This window comes from Physeter macrocephalus, chromosome 10 (assembly GCF_002837175.3).
Source record: "Physeter macrocephalus isolate SW-GA chromosome 10, ASM283717v5, whole genome shotgun sequence".
Lineage (NCBI taxonomy): Eukaryota > Metazoa > Chordata > Mammalia > Artiodactyla > Physeteridae > Physeter > Physeter macrocephalus.
In genome coordinates, this window is record NC_041223.1 from 8791632 (window position 1) to 8810044 (window position 18413).

At 45.2% G+C, this 18413-nt stretch overlaps 1 protein-coding gene across 2 annotated transcripts; it reads left to right on the forward strand.

The window, feature by feature from the left end:
• Positions 1-10462: 10462 nt before the first annotated feature.
• On the forward strand, positions 10463-17904 carry DYNLT1 (dynein light chain Tctex-type 1). 2 transcript variants are annotated; one of them, XM_024122510.3, is made up of 5 exons: positions 10479-10569; positions 13513-13554; positions 16576-16699; positions 17090-17167; positions 17462-17904. In XM_024122510.3, the coding sequence occupies exons 1-5, from the start codon at positions 10543-10545 to the stop codon at positions 17530-17532; spliced, it is 342 nt and encodes a 113-aa protein (XP_023978278.1). In that variant the 5' UTR covers positions 10479-10542; the 3' UTR covers positions 17533-17904. The 2 variants fall into 2 exon arrangements, with proteins under 2 accessions (XP_023978279.1, XP_023978278.1); XM_024122511.3 differs by lacking the exon at positions 17462-17904 and having other exon boundaries at positions 10463-10569; positions 17110-17165.
• The last annotated feature ends 509 nt before the right edge of the window (positions 17905-18413 follow it).

Genomic DNA, 18413 nt, shown 5'->3' on the forward strand with positions numbered 1-18413 from the left:
GACAAAGAGTCACCTTGCATTCCCATACAAATGTTGGCTACCTTACCAGATAGTTCAACTAGGAAAAAAGTATAATTTTCTGATAATAGAATTTAACTCATAGAAACACAAAGTATATTTTGCAGGGTTTTAACATACTCTGAGTTTTCCAGAATGCAACTATTGTGTAAATTGAAGAAAGACTGTACTTGGTTTCATTTAGAACTTTAACAAAAATTGTTTATCATTTCAGAGAGTTGCATCACCAAGGGCAGCGTGGCTTGTAGGATTTGAATCACTAATGCCATAATACTGGTAATGGTCTGCACTTGTAGATGTTCTAGTCAATGTGATTCTATGTATGCGAACATTTGACAACTTCACTGTGTCTTCTAATGTAGTTTACATATATGAGTACATATTATATTCTTATAATTTACTGCCCCTTTATTTCTCCTTTTATTACAGTAATGACATTGTATTATTGTTGTTGTTGTTATTGGTGCAGGTAAATTATATTATACATGAATTCCAATTCCAGATAGTAAAAGGTGAACTACAAAACATTTCCTATAAAGGGTGAGCACTGGGTCCTTGGCGTTTAAGAACCACTGAACTAGAGAATCCGATGATTTCTCAGGTCACTTACAAATTAAACTGTGTGTATCATTCTCTTGTTCATTTTTCAACATATTATTGGGTTTTAGGAGAATGGGGTGGGGAAATTAGAGGACTGGTCAGTTGTTTTTATTGTTTTAAGTTGTATTGGGGTTTTAGTTTGATTGTGAATTTGCTTATGCAATTCCAGGTCTGATTTCCAGTTTCTAACTGAGAGCTCAGAGTTTCTCTTTCAACAGCATTCATCCAAATTATTTCAACGGCATCTTTTCAGTCCTCTTGGACAGAATCTGGAGCTCTTTCTGCACTTTATCCCTGGTAGGCTGGCATTTGAATTCCTCTAAGTTTTATATCAACAGCCAAATTGGAGATTTTACTCTGTAATCCACCTTTCAAATCACTCAAAACCAATTCACTAAAACTATTCTTAGCCTAGAGTCTATTTATCCAAGACAAGGTGTCCCAAACTTATGGCAATGATTTACTTATTTTTTTAAAACTATTTATTTATTTATTTTTAGTGCACTTTTTCCTAGTCAAGAGAGGTTTCTAGGGTGGTAAATGGAGCTAATTAGCAAGCAGCAAGCTCCTATGGTAAATACCAAGAAAGTAAGAGAGAATTCCATCCACCTGGTGGCCTTAGCAAGCTAAGGTCCATCTTTACAGATTCCATTTCTGGTCACTGACGCTAGCAGGAAACTAGAAGCCACCCTGGATTATTTTTCATATTCTTCAAAAAATGGATAAAACAAATAGACTTCTCTGTTGGATGCTTTGATTTCTCTGATGTTTTTGAGTCAAAAAATGGCGATTGTAAAAGAATTCTATGAAATCTATTAAAATCAGTTGGCGTGTTCCTTGCCCTATGCTGTGTACTACTGTCTGGGATGAGGGAGCGAGGTGTGAGGTGTAACACAAAGTGGGTAACAGGAACAAGCAATGGGGTCCAGAACTGGCTGTGTCCATCAGCCTGCAGCCGACCAGGGGGAACAGTAGCAACAGCACTGAAGGGATGGTGAGTAAGAGGGAGACTGGTGACCGGAGAGGACGGGAACATCTTCACGGCTGAGCCTGGGAGAAGAAGAGGAGTTGGTCTGAGGAAGGAGAGGAACATCTCTAGGGTGAGGGACAGTCCACCGAGCAAGAATGAGGTAGGAATATGTCACTCCTCCCCCCAGGAAAGGAGCCCAGGGTCTCCACCGCCTACAACTGAATTCTAAACTACGAAATGGCCTTTCTCACCCGCCCTGATCTGGCCTCCTCCCTACTGCTCCATCCTTCATTCCACAAAATGCTGCAATGCTCCCAAATTAAACACATTCGAGACTGCTCCCTGAACACATCATGCACTTTTCTTTTTCCATGCATTCGTTCCTGTTCTTGTCTCTCCCTACCAAAACCTAATTTACTCGGAGGCAGTGAGGGGAACCGTCCGCAAAGCAGGATTTGGAGCCTGACTGGGTGGGTAGCTCTGTTCTGCCCTGTACTGACTACTGAGATGCTGGGCAAGTTACCTCAGCCCCTTGGGATTTCATTTCCTTGCCCATAAAGTAGAGAGAATGACAACACCCACTTCCTAGAGTTGCTTTGAGGATTAAATGTGTTGATACGCGTAAAGTACTTAGATCACAGTGGTGAGCATATAATAAGCCGTTGACAAACATTATCTGTGGTAGTAGTAATAGTACCATCATCATCATCATTATTATTAATCTTTCAAGGTCCAGATTAATTGCTAACTAATTCAGGAACTTTCTCCTTATTTACAAGCACAGTAAATTGCTCCTGCATTATGACCCCTTTTTCCTTTGTGTATTTCTCTATCATGACTCGGACTTCTTTCTGTCCGATTCAAGTGTCCTTCTAGTGGTGACATTGGTTTTTAGTGACCCCTCATCACCCAGCAAATAGGTCCTTAATGTTTCGCTGGGGTTGAGAAACCCAGTGAATATTGTAACATGCGGGTTGGCTTGCCAAAGCAGGAAGCATGAATTTGAGTAGAGCAGGAAGGAAGGATAGTCAGGTGAGCAAGCAGCACTGATCTCAGAAAGCTCCAGGCTTCAGAAATCTGGAAAGCATCGAGAAACCTGAGTCATTTCAAATTTAAGAAGCATACTAAAAAGCATTTTATTTTAATGATCTCATGCAGACATTTACAATCTCATAGCTTGAATAATGAAATCTCCCAGATCCGGTTTTTCTATGATGATATTTAGTCACTCTCTCACGCACCCAACAAATTCTTAAATTGTGTTTTTGTCCCAAGAACTGGAATCAGGCTCTGTCCTCACCCACATGGAGCTGAGTCTAGCCCCCAACCTCCTTCCTCAATTGCATTTTTGTAAATTTGTAACGGTGACTGCCTTTGTTTTACAGTATCCCATCTACCAGTCTAATTTTATCTAACAATTAAAAAATAAATAGGGCTTCCCTGGTGGCGCAGTGGTTGAGAGTCCGCCTGCCGATACAGGGGACGCAGGTTCGTGCCCCGGTCCGGGAGGATCCCACATGCCGCGGAGCGGCTGGGCCCGTGAGCCGTGGCCGCTGAGCCTGCGTGTCCGGAGCCTGTGCTCCGCAACTGGAGAGGCCACAGCAGTGAGAGGCCTGCGTACTGCAAAAAATAATAATAATAATAATAATAAATAAATAAATAAATAAAACCTACACCAAAGCACCACTTTGAAGGAAAAAGCCTCCCAGAGCCACTTGGAGAAGCACTGCACAGCAAACCATCCCATCTCAGCATGGGTTTGGGTGTCGGACAACCTGGGATCAAACCCCAATTCTGGAATCATCTGGGTACAGCCCTAGAGCAACAGCTGGAACAAAGCAAGCAGCACCAGAACCAGTCCTCTCTGCTCCCCATCTTCCCCTTCAAGAAGGCCCCAAAGCAGGACTCAAGCCATTTCTCTGGGACCGATAGGGACTGAAGACAGCAGGGGCCCCTCCTAAGCCCAGCACAATGCTTCAGTCTCAGTTCAGATCTCAGTTCCCCGACCAGGGATCGAACCCGCGTCCCCTGCAGTGGAAGCGCGGAGTCTTAACCACTGGACCTCCAGGGAAGTCGCTAAACACGTGTGAGGTTTTTTGTTTTGCGGTACGCGGGCCTCTCACTGCTGTGGCCTCTCCCGTTGCGGAGCACAGGCTCCGGACGCGCAGGCTCAGCGGCCACGGCTTACGGGCCCAGCCGCTCCGCGGCACGTGGGATCCTCCCGGACCGGGGCACGAACCCGCGTCTCCTGCATCGGCAGGCGGACTCTCAACCACTGCGCCATCAGGGAAGCCCACGTGTGAGTTTTGAAACCACGCTTGCTTTCTTTCCTCATCCTAACAGCCAAGGTTGACTTCGGCTTTTGAGATCTGACGAGGGGGAAAAGTACGAGAAACGTGAAACTGAGGGCGAGAAGAGAAAAGGAGGACAGGAAAGGAAACGCTCTTTATCTGCAGGCCGTCCCCATGTCCTTTCATCTAAATATCTATCATCTCTGAGCAGCTGGTCATCACATCAAAGGAACGAAAGCACCACCCCCTGCCAGTGATGGAGGGAAATGCGGCAGATCAGGCGACATGCCTGACATGCCTGCGTGTGAACACGACTGTCATCGCCACCCAGACTTTCAAGGCAAACTAGAGGCCGTGCCCAAGGCTGAAAGTCACAGCCGAGCAAGGGTCACAGCCCCCGTCGCTTCAGAGACTGCACCCTCTGCTGCTCTGTTTTTACCACAGCTGTTTCCTTGAGAAGCTGCAGTTTTTTCCGAAGGCAGCCACAATACTTTCTGCCTCGAATGCAGGGGAAACGTTGAGTGACTACGCAGACCTTGCAGCTTCACCTGAAAATGTCATCTCTTTTTTGCACATGGACTTTCCTTATGGACGCCTGGAACAGCTGCAAGGACCACTAGTCCGTCCTCCTAAGGAAGGAGCTGAACACAAGGCGGCTCTTGTGTCTGCGGTTCCAGCTCAAGCTGGCCTCATGCTCACAGGCTTGATGGACTCCTTTTTGCAAAGGTGACACAACTCACCTGTGTGTCCCTCAGGAAGTATGACATGGAAATAGAGACAAGCCTTTTCAAATTCTTTGTCTCTCTGGTCACTGAACCAGAGGTGGATTTTCAAGGAAGCCAGTGACCTTGGGCTTCTGGCCCCTTCATTTGCAATTCCTGATCTTGTATTTGTTTTCTTAAAGTCTCCAGACATCATATAAGCTTCAGGTCCCTCAAAACTCTGTCCTTAATATATGACGTTGTGTGTTTGTGGGTTTAAGTCTAGAAAACTTGACACCTACAAGAGACAGGAGAAGGTGGAAAGGGTGCCCCTCTGGAAGGCTCCTGCCATTCACTGTGGAGTCTATTCTTTCTCATTCACATAGACATCTTGCCACCAAAAAAAAAAAAAAAACCCCAAATGCCTTTTTAGAATCAAAGTTAAACACTGAAATAGAAATCCATGATATTTCAGGCTTAAACTTGACCTTTTCTCATGGAAAGGTAAAAAGATGAGAATTAATATTATCATATTGTTATATACAGGAGGTACTACTCGTAATTGTTGCTATACTTTTTTTGTACCAACCGCTACTATTTATTGACATTTGGCACTTACTCTGGACCAGACCGTTTGACAAGTTCTCTACACACACAATCTCAGTCCTCGTTGCAACCTTATGATGTAAGGACACCCATTTTACAGAGAAGGAGAGTGAGGCTTGCAGCAATTAAGTAATTTACCTAAAGTCACACTCTAATCTGGGTCTGTTTAATTCCAAAGTCTTATGCTTTGTTTAGACAGGAAAGTTAAGAACATAGAATCTTCTACTATCTTGGCTAAATAATCTTTTTCTATACCAATTCTAACTTCTCAGTAGATACTTAATATCTAACATGCATTTTCTTCTCATAATCTCTCCTCTTGTCAAGAAATTCTGTTTGGGGGTTAAGGAGGCTGAATTGCAAGACATTTAAATTAGACCCCGGCTAACTTAATTTTCTTAATTTTAAAATTATATTTATGTTCCATCTCCAAACTAAAGATTATGGGGGATCAAAAAATTGGAATCTGTGAAGTAGATTCAGAGCCAAACAATAATAAACTGTATGTATAAGAATTTACAAACCAAAAAGGAAATCAGACAACACTCTCTACCCCCTCAAAAAAATTCACACCGTATAGCTTTCGGATAGTGTTCTTTGGTTTAGTTTGGTTTAGTTTTTTAACTAACTCTAAAGTATTCCTCTTTTCCATTTAAATCACTCTTATACTACATTTAAAATGTATGCTATTCAGTAAAATTACAAGTTATCCTTTGTCTGATATATCACTGCTTTTATTTCCTACATTTTCAAAGCCATTAGTTTAAGAGAAGTTATATAAACTGTGATCTCTACCCACCCCACCCTTAAAACAAGCTGCCCGAAGGGCTGGATTCAGGTGCTCAGCCTACCTTTGCCTCAGCTTCAAGAGAGGAGACCGGGAGAGCTCGTTCTGGAGAAGGAAGTCAATTTTTCTTTGTGCTAGAACAACTGACGTATTTCTCTTTCCTTCCTGTCGGGCAGGCGGGCCCTGAGTGTCTCTGTGGCTACTAACCCCCATTCGCCAAGGACCCCGGGGAAAAGCCACCTGAAACCACACCCAGGCGCTCTTGTACGCCAACAGTGTATGTTTTGTTGGAGGAAAGACCACGCTAATGCTACTGCAATGTTTCACCCCGACCAAAGAAACCCCCAAAGAGACTAGAGGCTTCAATTAGTCAAACGTTCCCACGTTTGCAAGGGGTTTCTCCATTGACCTCAAGTGTAAATGACTAATGTAATGACATCTCAAAGAACAGCTGTTAACTCAAGAGTTGATTTATAACAAGACTGGCACGGACTTTTGGGGGGTACATTTCACTGAAGTATAGCGTACGTATGGAATATGATACAAATCATAAGCACAGCTTGATAAATTCTCCCAAAGTGAACGCATCCCTATCAAGAAACAAAACTTAAACAGCATCTTGGGAGCCCCTCATAGGCCTTCCAGTTACACCTTCCCTGCACAAAGGTAACGATTATCCTGACCTTTAACATCATTCATTAGTCCTCCCGATTTTGCACTTTGTGTAAATGGAATCATACGATATTAACAATTTTTTTTGCCTGGCTTCTGTTGTTCAGCGTGTTTATGAGATTCATACTATTGCATGTAGTTATAGTTTGTTCATTCTCATTGTGGTGTTGTATTTCATTGTATGAACAGATTAAAACATTTGTTTATTGTACTGTTGATGGACATTTGTGCTATTTATAATTTTGGGCTGTTATGAATAGTGTTGCTACAAACGCTTGGGTGAATATTTGCATACGTGTCTGCTGGTTATGTGTCCGGGAGTGGAATTGCTAGTCACAGGTTAGGTGTACGTTCAACCTTTGCAAATGCTGCCACACAGTCTTCCAAAGTTGTCGAACTAATTTATATTCTCTACTGGCAACAAGTTCCGGGGGCTCCACATCCTTCCAAACACTTGATATTGTCTGCCTTTCTTATTTTATCCATTCTGGTGGGTGTATAGTGGTATCACATTACGGTTTCAATTTTCATTTCCCTGATGTATAGAGTAGCTGAGCAATTTGGCATCTTTTTATATGTTTATCGATCATTTGGATATCTGCCTTGATGTAGGACCTGTTCATGTCTTTTGCCTGTTTTGCTGTTGGGTTATCTGTCTGTTATTGATTTGTAGAAGTTCTTTATATATTCAGGATATGAGTCCTTTGTCAGATATTTATATCACAGACATCTTCTCTCTCTCTGTGGACTTGTCTTTTTTTCCCCCTTAGCGGTCTCTTCTGAGGATCTCAGACCCGCTCTCTAGGGTGAACTAGTATAAACTCTAATTGAGAGACTATGATTCAGGCGAGTCAGCTGATGACCAAGATTAAGGTAAGTTTATTTTCTTCTCCATTACAACGTTACATTCCTCACACTTGAGTGTTTTGCAATTGCCATCATCAGCAGCAGCATCTTCCTCCTCCTCCTCATCATTAGTGACCTATCATGACTCCACGGTACATCTCAGTAACACTCCTAAGCACAGGGAAAGGAAGGAAGCTCACACATCCCCAGGATTGGATTTGGATGGCAAATGGCCGCAGAGCATAGACAGCACTGGGGACCCCGCGGTGGCTGTGGGTATTATTTGTTGAGGTGACAGGGCTATGATTATTTGGCCCACACTTGCTAAATAAGGCATTGACAACAACAATCCTTATTTCTAAAGAGTGTATTTAAGAGACTCGACTCAGAGAAAGAAAGCACACAACATCTGCCAACTTATGGCTAAGCCCCAAATTGAAAAGCAAATCCAAGATCCACTCCACTGACTCGCTGCACAGAAACCTAAACGTTATTCTAAAATATGGCTAAATACGGGAGATTCATGAGCAGCTCTGAGTCAGTGTGTTTATACTCCAGGACTTCTAATGGACATTCATTCTTGGCAGTCAGGGTGCTGGAATGGCAGCTAGTCAACTGCCAAATGCCACAGTGATTTTAAATTCCTTAGCCCTGCAGAGTGTACATCAATTGGGCAGAATACAACCCCTGCACTGCATTTTTCCAAGCACTACAACATCATTGAGCCTAGAGAATTCAAATCCTCCCATTGACAGAAATAAGTTTTTCAAGTTTTTCCATCAAGGCCGTATCCTAGTCAACTCTGTAGCTTCCACTCCAGCTCAGAGGCTGCAGCAAAGTGAGTGCTCACTGTCATGTGTGTTGAATAAGTGAACAAATAGTTCTGAAGATAAACAGACCAACTTATCCATTTCTGGGGCAGACTCAATAAAACTATGGCATGTATTATGATCATTTAATGAATGTTCTTTGATAGTTAAAATTGGAGAGTGGTACCCAATGCAGATAAGCTAAAGTCATGTAAAATTTTTAAAAATTCACATTTACATGTTTTCTGTTGATTTATGCACATGCTGATGATTTTCAGTCACAGTATAACTTAAGATCTAAGCACTACTAATGCACTATCCCAGCAGCCATTCAGGACACTCACTTGAATTAGGCAATTCTTAAAAGGCTATGGAACAATTTAGAAAAGATGTCCCAAACCTCACTCAGAATTGTTCCCTCTTGCTTTGCACATAATTCTAACACACTTAGCTAGTGGGCCTCCGGGGCCACCCTAGGAGAGCAGAAGAAAATTAGAAGAGGGTGGAAAGGCCCCTGATTGGCTCAGGAGTGTGGTGCTGCTGAGGGGCTGGAACTGGGGTCAAGTGATGGAGAAGGACACCTGATAAGGGATCTTGGGATCTTAGGTGAAGCTGGGAAGGTGAGGAAGACAAAACAAAGAAATGCCAGACTTAGAATCCCATGTAGACTGAGGCTTGAGGCTGAAACACTGGAACAGGTGAGTCAAAGCCAGACAACAGGAAGGGAACAAAGCTCAAAAGGTAGAGTTCAGGGCTTCCCTGGTGGCGCAGTGGTTGTGCGTCCGCCTGCCGATGCAGGGGAACCGGGTTCGCGCCCCGGTCTGGGAGGATCCCACGTGCCGCAGAGCGGCTGGGCCCGTGGGCCGTGGCCGCTGAGCCTGCGCGTCCGGAGCCTGTGCTCCGCAACGGGAGAGGCCGCAACAGAGGGAGGCCCGCATACCACAAAAAAAAAAAAAAAAAAAAAAAAAAGGTAGAGTTCAGAATCTGAGAAGCAGAAACCAGGTGTGAGAAGGCAGCCGGTTCCCACCCAGCAGGTCCCCTTGCTCAAGCCAGGTGTCCAGGGCAGGGCAGCCTTGTGACTTTCACCCTCTCCCCCTCCCCCTTTCCCAGGAGGCAGGCGATTACCTCTTCCTCCACTCCCTATTCTCTGCAGCTGGGTATGAGGCAGAACTAATGTGTAGGGAAATCATTCATTCAATAAATTGTAATTGTGTACCTACCATGTGCCAGGTACAATGGAAGGGGCAGGGGACACATTAGTGAATAAAACGGATTCTGCCAGCATGGAACTCAGATTCTATAGCACAGAAACAAGGGTTGCAGATGAACTGAATGTGGGCTCTGCAGCTTAATTCTACCAAGTCTCAGGGTCCTGTGGTCAGCCCTTCCTGAGAGGATGGGAAGTGGGTTTTAGCTACTGGTCTTTGGAGAAGTAAGAAGTGACAGACTGACTTTGAGGGTGTGGTAAAAACAACAAAAAAAGTAGCCCCCAAAGTCAAAGGTTTTAGCCTCAGATCACAGGCAAGCAAGCAGGTACACATACCCCAGCCCTTCTTGGAGAGTGCCATACCAGTGCCCAGAGCCATTACTAATTTTTATAAAGACCCTTGTAGACAAATTAAGTGTATGTGTAGGTCATTCTGGTTAAGGCAGCCAGGAAGTGTGCAGCATTTTACAATGTTTTCCACCCCCCAATTTTTTTTTTTTAATGGTGACTGTAGGAAAAAAAAAAAAATCTCATTTATATGGAAAACTTACCTCCCCAAAGGAAGGCTTCGTTCACAGCTAAAGTTTCCTAACCCTGGATCCTTTAGGGGACTGCAAACAATATCTCAGACAGCCCATCATGTTCAGAAATCACTTTACAGTTTGCTACTAGGTGTCCAAACTCGCTTGAACGTTCAAATTAACCCACACGGTACGAAGCGGAGGGAGGGGCCAGGACGACTCTTCCCCTCCCGGACTGGCTTTGTCCATTTGTTTTGTTTTCGTTGCTGAGGTGTAGGGAGCTGCCGGGATTCCCTGGCGGGTTCCCGCGGAAACCGTCGGGCCCGGGAGCACGGTAGAAGGGGCTAACGCCAAGCGACCGCCGGGCTGGTCGGAGCGGTACTGGCAACGGAGTCAGAGCGGGAGTGGGCGGGGGCCCTAGAGGTGGGCGGGGCCAGGCGCGAGGGGGTGGGGCCTGAGTGCGCCTGCGCAGTGCGCTCTACTCAGGGAGGCGGAGGCGAGGCGCCGAAGAAAGATGGAAGACTACCAGGCTACCGAGGAGGTAACCGCTGGGTCGGCGACGGGACGGGTGGAGGCCGGGAGTTCCGGGTGCGGGTGGGCGGTGGCAGCCAGGGGCTTGTGCGGGCACCCGGGTCGCGTCTAGACGTGGGCAGCGGCCGTCCCCGGCGCAGGCTGACGGCACCGGCGCCCTGCCGAGCGCTTCGCGGTGACCCACCGCCGGGCCGGCTCAGGGCGTCGTCGCCCTGCCCGGGGCGGGGCTCGGGGGGCGGGGCGTGGAGGGGGCTCCGCAGCCGCGGGACGCCTTCCGCCGGCGGCGCCCCCGGGAGCCCCCACGCCGCGCTGCTCGCCTCCCCGGCCCCCCTGGCCCGCCACGCCCCCAACCCCGAGAGAGCGCCGCCACTCGCTCCGTTTATTCCGTGATGCAGACCCCCGCCCGCGGGTGGGGAAGACTGAAGGCCGCTGCTTGTGTGTCGCTGATGCACGCAGGACTCCAGTGACCCGCACGTACACTCACATCGCCGGCGGCGCCCCCGGGAGCCCCCAAGCCGCGCTGCTCTCCTCCCCGGCCCCCCTGGCCCGCCACGCCCCCAACCCCGAGAGAGCGCCGCCACTCGCTCCGTTTATTCCGTGATGCAGACCCCCGCCCGCGGGTGGGGAAGACTGAAGGCCGCTGCTTGTGTGTCGCTGATGCACGCAGGACTCCAGTGACCCGCACGTACACTCACATCTCTCAAGTCTCTTCAGTCAAGGATTGGATCCTCTGGCTGTGGGCAAAAAGCAGACGTGCCCAATAGGAGAACCTGCCTTTGTCTTCGTTTCCACACCTGTTCTTCCGTGCTGCGCGCAGCGCCCACCGAGGCCACCGTCGCTCCCATTTCATTTGAGTTTGAGACGACAGTAAGATAGCTCCTATTTGGGGCGGGGGGGAGAAGAGTCGTCTCTTACTGCCCCAACGAAGAAGCAGGGGAGCGCATACAGTTATTTACCAAGCAGAAGACATTCGCTGTAATGACGTGTGCCGTTTCATGGCTTTCCTTCAAGCTTACGAGCGTTCAGGGAATATAGCTGATGGATGTGCCTCTTATAGAATAGCTGCCCATTTTTCTTCTCGCTAAATAATTCTTGTTGAAATACAAATAAATGGAGTCCTATTTATTATGCAGCCTGTCAAAAACAACAGGTTATTTTACCATTTTTGAAATTTAGTCTAAGCAGGAATGTTTTGAGGGAAATACATATATATATATATAAGGCTTAAGGACTGATCTTAAGCGTTTCAGTTTTTTTCTATTTTCCAAACTAGCACAAACTGTCTATGGTAGTGTCATCATCAGTGTCTGAATGCTGGCAGCGATCAAGTGAATAATTAGGAGAAGTCCTAGTCCAGGAGCAGGGAGCCAAGGAAGAACTTTTCCCTGTAAACTGTGCACTAATATAATGTTGGAAAATGGCTTGTATTATAGGAATATCGAGTAACTTTTAAGAAAGGAAATGGCAATATAGAGGAAGTCCTTAATACTGGCATTGTAATACTCTGCACTCTAATTCTGGCTCTCACCAATGAGGCGGCTAAGTGACTTATTTCAGATCTCAACTGCACATCCGAGAAATGAAAGGGCTCAACAGAGTGATCCGTGTTTTACACAGATAAAGCCCTGGGAGGCTGAGACCATGACTCTCTTCTTTCTAGTAGGCCTGCTTTGGGCGTTTACTAATCCACTCCACTCCTCCTAACAGCCTCTGCATATCCCCTAACTTCATGTAGATACCTGGATCTTTGTATTAATAACTCTACTCTCCGTTCATTGTTCATCTTCCCTGTAGAAACTGAAACTGCCCAGTGGATTCTGTACAACTGCTGTACTTTCACGAAAAGTCCATTGAAATGTCCCTCACCCTTTTTCATATTTTAACCACATGGAAAGTTATACAGGGACTTTCCTGTATGGTTTAGGATTACTGAAGTCTCTTGGAAGGATCCTTTAAACTTCGAGAAATAATTTAATCTAGGATACTGCAGATTTTCATCAGCTTGGTGAGTTGGCTGTGTCTTCCAGTATGACTTCGGAGTACAGCAGGTGGGCTTCAGGCAGTCAGCTCTCGATCCTCCTGGGAAGAAAGGGGCATTGCTAGCACAGGGCCACGGTGGTCAGCAGCCCAGCAGGGAGGAAAACGCCCTGCCGAACTGAACTCTCTGCCATTATTCCACCGGGATGCACATGGACTGAGGGCCTGGGGCTGCCCTCTGGAAAGCATCTGCAAAGCTCAGGAAATAAGGGTCCCAGGATTCAGAGGAACCTTGTACCCATTCAGATGTACCGTATGTAAAAAGAAAGAAAAAAGAAGGCCATTTATATAAACTCCTGGCACTAGATTCCTGCTGACAGCCCACCTCCCAGCTCACCTCGACACACTGGCAGGGAATGGCTGTGCCAGCAGCTAGCTGTACAGTCCTGAAGTAGGACAGCAATGAGAAAGAAAATACTAACAGAAAATAGTAAAATAGAAAGTGGTAAATCTTACCACAAATAGTGGTTAAAAACAAACCCCCAAAACCAAAACGTCTTAAGTTTCAAGCCTCCTAACAAGTTTACAGGAAAGCGTCAGTTAATTTATATAAAAGTCAAGGAACTCATTAAACTTCTATAGTAATGATCCTAGTGGCCAGCTGAAATGGACGGAGAGATTGAGTTCTAGTTTAAGGTGAAGTCAATCTTTTGGGTCATGGCATGATTAAAACAAAAACAAACCAAAAAACCTTTAAATTGTATACATGTATCCTAAGTCTCCTGACGGCCTCTCATTAGCTCTGTGATCCTCAGAGAGCTACTTAATGTTTTCCTCAGTAAAATGAACAGCCCGGTCAGATTATTTCTAAGGTCTTCATTTCTAAATCATGTTCATTACCTAAATTTGCATTAATCAGTGCACTGGAAAAGGATCTTTTCAATCATTCAAACGTAACTAATTTTCTTCCTTACAGACTGCTTTTGTTGTTGATGAAGTGAGCAACATTGTAAAAGAGGTAAGAGGAGAAATGCTCCCTTTTTCAATGTTTGATTAATGGCTTATATGAGTGAAAATAACGTTTTAAATACTGTCTTGGAATTGTTTCAACTGAGCCTGTGTGCTTTGGCATTTCAAATAACAGTTTTTACTTCAATGAATATCTAGATAAGAATTCTCCCATATTATGTAAATTATATATTTTAAATGAGACAGGACATTATACTGGCATTATTACTGAATGTTACTAAGGCTTGATTCTATAACCTTTTAGCATCAAACACTCATGGTAATAATCACACTGGAAAATGTAAACGTGCATTCCCTGTGTGGTAACTGCCACGGTATGTGGTGCTTTGAGGGATTAACCCACCTAGTGAGTTCAGAGCTGGAATCTGAGGAAATGGGAGGAGTGTTAACTCAGTGAAAAGAGGGGGACAAATATTCCAGGCAGTGGACAAGTGCAAAGGCCCTGTGGTAAGGAGTGTGCGTGGTGTTTGAGGGATTGGAGGGAGGTGGGTGTGGCTGGACTAGTGCTGAGCACTGGGGCAGCCTGGGGCAGGAAGGAGGCCAGAAACGTTTTCCTAGTCAGTTTCCCTCCCTGGGTACACTGAGCACATAGTGAAGCCAGTGGCTAAAAGATGGTTATTAGATGATCTAAGTTTACCAATACCATTTGAGGTTATATATGTGATTTGGAATTGACTCCAATGCAAATTATTATTAATGCAAGTTATTGACTAATGTCAGAGTGATAAAGAACCACTACCTATTTTCGTGATCATTAAAAAGCAAAATGATTTTGTTCTGCCGTATGTATTATTCCACATCAGGCATGATTTTCTACTAGTTTTCAGGATCTCTAACAGTTTGCTTGTCATTGTTTTTCTTTCTTTTTTTAAAATTTACTCATTTTTAAAATTTTTTTATGTTTGGCTGCGTTGGGTCTTCATTGCTGCGCACGGGCTTTCTCTAGTTGTGGCGAGTGGGGGCTACTCTTTGTTGCGATGCGCGGGCTTCTCATTGTGGTGGCTTCTCTGTTGTGGAGCACGGGCTCTAGGCATGCGGGCTTCAGTAGTTGTGGCGCGTGGGTTCAGTAGATGCACGGACTTCAGCAGTTGTGGCTCACGGGCTCTAGAGCGCAGGCTCAGTAGTTGTGGCGCACGGGCTTAGTTGCTCCACAGCATGTGGGATCTTCCCAGACCCGGGCTCGAACCCGTGTCCCCTGCATTGGCAGGCGGATTCTTAACCACTGCGCCCTTGTCGTTTTTCGAAATACAGTGTTTCTTAGGAACATGGTAGGGAGCAGGAAGATGGGTGAATTTCACTAGAACTCAGAAATGGAGTTGGCTTGTCATGAAGCCTCCTTGGGCCTCGCTTGTTTTCTTCACTGTCTTTGACTTGGTTCCCAGGCAGCAAGTACCATTGCAAGCAGACCTTCCCAGTCTCTGGAAGCATAAAGTTACAGTGTGGTGTTACTTTCACATTGGCCTCTACAGCTTTCTTTTGCCTCTAGGCAATAGGTTAATTCTGTACTCGAGCTATTTTAAGTATTGGGTAGTAGTAAATTTGGATGGGTCCAAAATTAGCGGAGGGTTTTCCTCCCTCCCTGAAAAACAGTGAATTCCAAAGCATGTGTGGAGAGACTTGCCAGAGTGAGAGGTTTAGCTTGAGTGCAGCCCCTACTTCTTTGAGGACGCCCAGAGCTATTAATACCCTGGTCCCAGGTTTAGCTCTGAGCTGGGGAGGGAGCAGGACTCGGCAGAGGGTGCGGAAGAGCTGTGACAGTTTGTGGGGGGGGGCAGACGGCTCACAGTCCCAGGAGGACTAGGAATTTCCACAGCTAGAAATATGGCATGACTGTAGGTAGCTTTTGTTCCTCAAAACCAAGGTCTCTGGGCTAGGCCCCAGGCAGTAGACCCCAGTCTGTCACCATTGTATACAACTCAGGGACTTTTTCTCTCCACGTCTGAGGACAGAACTTAGCCCTCACTGAATGTTATTATTTTAGGTCATAAGTGTCATAAAAACTCAGTTTTCTGGTTTCCAGAACAAGTTAGAAAAGGAGTAGAAAAGAAAGCTGCTTAGAAGCAGGCACACAGGCACCAGCATAAAAGGCCCAGAAAACCGTAAAATGGGACTATCCTTATTACCAGCTGGACCAAGAGTTGGGGCCAGGGACCGTGTGTATTCCTGAATACCCTCTGAAGCACACAGGGTGAACCCACCCAGAATACAGCACAGAACAGGAGACAAGGAATTTCATAATAAAGAAAAAAATTCATCACAAACTAAGTTTTGGAATAGATAGTTCTTTAGTTTTCTGAAAAATGTACTTCCGTGGTAACATATCCCAGAAGATGCTGGGTAAAGGAAGTATTTGTAAATATCAATACATGATTATTTGGATAGGTTTGTACATTGTCAGTTGTACAACCGACAAAAGATTCCTCTATCTCTAGTGTACTTTTAAGAAAGAAATAGGCAAAGGAAGATATTTTCTAGCCTCAGTAGGAAGAAAATGTGTTGCTTATCTCCAGACAGTAATCACAAGAGCAAACATTAAATTCAGTCAAAATGTTTAAAAAACTTGACAGATCAGATGCTATATAATTACTTTTTAAAAAAAATTTATTTATTTGGCTGCACTGGGTCTTAGTTCCAGCATGCAGGATCTTCGTTGTGGCATGCGGACTCTTTAGTTGGTGGCATGCGGGATCTAGTTCCCTGAGCAGGGATCGAACCCAGGCCCCCTGCATTGGGAACGCAGAGTGTTAGCCACTGGACCACCAGGGAAGTCCCATATAATTACATATTTTAAAAAATGAATATAAAGCATTCAGATGAAATACAACACTGTTAGAACAAAAGGTACATTTGCAAATGAGTCCTCATGGTTACAAATAAGCTTATTTACACTTTATGCAAGTTGTATTTCAGCAGTTCTTAGGGTGCAGTACTAAATGTGCTAACCTCAGGAGTGGCTGGAAGGTGTTTGGTGTGTTCTGCTAACAGTGACCAGCTGTGCTCTGTCTTCCAGGCCATAGAAAGCGCCATCGGTGGCAACGCCTATCAGCACAGCAAAGTGAATCAGTGGACCACAAACGTAGTGGAGCAAACCTTAAGCCAACTCACCAAGCTGGGGAAACCATTTAAATACATTGGTAATGAATTTTTGCCTCTTGTTTATATTGGTGGTGGTTCTTTAAATACTGATCAGAGGCGAGTCTGTGTCAGGAGAGCAGCGTGGCCTGAGCTCAGAGGAGGTTCCTGGTAGGAGCAGGTCACTCGGCTTGTGCATGTTACCACCCACCTGGCCTCTGGGGCTGCGGGAACGCAGGGACGTACGAGCATTTCCCATCTGATGCTTTTAGGACAAGCCTGTGGTGATCTGTTGATGTCCTAGGACCAGGCACTCTACCCCTAGAATTTTTATCATGAACATCAGCCACGTGATCTCTCTCTCTCTCTATATATATATATGCTGAAAGTGGACAGAAAGGAATTTGTGTTGCCAAGTATATTTCTCTAATAAAAGTCTGTTTTTATCAAAGTGACCTGTGTAATCATGCAGAAGAATGGAGCGGGATTGCACACGGCAAGTTCCTGCTTCTGGGACAGCTCTACTGATGGTACGGTTTTCATTCCTTTCGTGAAGGCTTGTCACAGGCATTTCCCTGAAGGCTCTGCGGTGCCTGGACCCTGCTGAGATCTAGATTATTCAAAGCGTTTTATGAAATTTGTGCTTGGATGTTTCCTGTCTTTGAATGCATGTTGATTAGAGTCACCTTTTAAAACATTTTATAGAAAAGAGACTGGCCAGCCTTCTTTTTTGGCCACAAAGAATTAAGTACATGATCGTGAGAACTCGGAAGGCCCCCGTTCTTCCCAGTTTTCTGTCCTAACCTGCCTCCTTCCTCCCGCAGGGAGCTGCACTGTGCGATGGGAGAACAAGACCATGTACTGCATTGTCAGCACCTTCGGACTGTCCATTTGACCGCCTTGTCCAGCCTGTGATCTTTCTCCTTTTGTCCCAACATTTCTCTTCCATCTTCTAACCACCAGCCATCTAGCCAGTGATCACCTGTCTCACTCTCTTTGTGTTTTTGTGGCGCTCTCAGAATGTAGAGAAAAAAACCAAATAACCACGCTGTTCCGTGACCTGCACACCCTAAAGCAGAGGGGTCATCACCGAAGGTAGTCAGGAGCCTGTCCTGCCGCTTGTCTTAACTTCGAATGTTTCTTTTCAAAGGTGCTAAAGGCCGAAATCTGCTAGTGTGAAACTTTCTCTACTCTCTGAAATGATTCAAATACACTAATTTTCCATACTTTGTACTTTTGTTAGAATAATAAATTATTCCAATTTAAAGTGTGTGTTTTCTTCATAGTCTAAATAGTATCACAAATGAATTCTCCATATTTAGTTAGTGGCTTTAGAATCTATAAAACTGTAAAAAACAGAAGAAGTTGCAGTTCAGCTTTGGTCCTCTCCAGTACAGCGATTTGCTGATTCACCCGTGGGACCAAGATCTTGACTGCTTTCCTGTGTTCTGGTCGGAATTCTACCCTTGGGCATCACATCCTTCCCTCAAGGTCTTCTCTCCTGGAGCTTGAGGGGTGGCGAGTGGGCAAGCTGGTCTTTTCTGATAGCTGGAGAGCTCTGACTCACACTGTCGGCCCCAATCTGCAACACTACAGCCTCTACTCCTGTGTTCTCTTCTTTTTCAGTAGCAATCACGACAGAAATGTTTTAGTGCCTTATGGCTTACACAATTATTCATTTTGTGTCCACAACAGTTAGACCATTATTTATGAATCAGAAAAGGTGTCTGGAGGTTTTCTGACTGATTTAAAGTCATATCCAAGTAAGTGGGGAGG

Coding starts and splice junctions, on each gene's coding strand:
- DYNLT1 (XM_024122510.3), top strand. CDS start 10,543: ATGGAAGACTACCAGGCTACCGAGGAG. Junction 10,570..13,512: donor ACTACCAGGCTACCGAGGAG/GTAACCGCTGGG, acceptor TCTTCCTTACAG/ACTGCTTTTGTTGTTGATGA. Junction 17,168..17,461: donor CTGGGACAGCTCTACTGATG/GTACGGTTTTCA, acceptor TTCCTCCCGCAG/GGAGCTGCACTGTGCGATGG.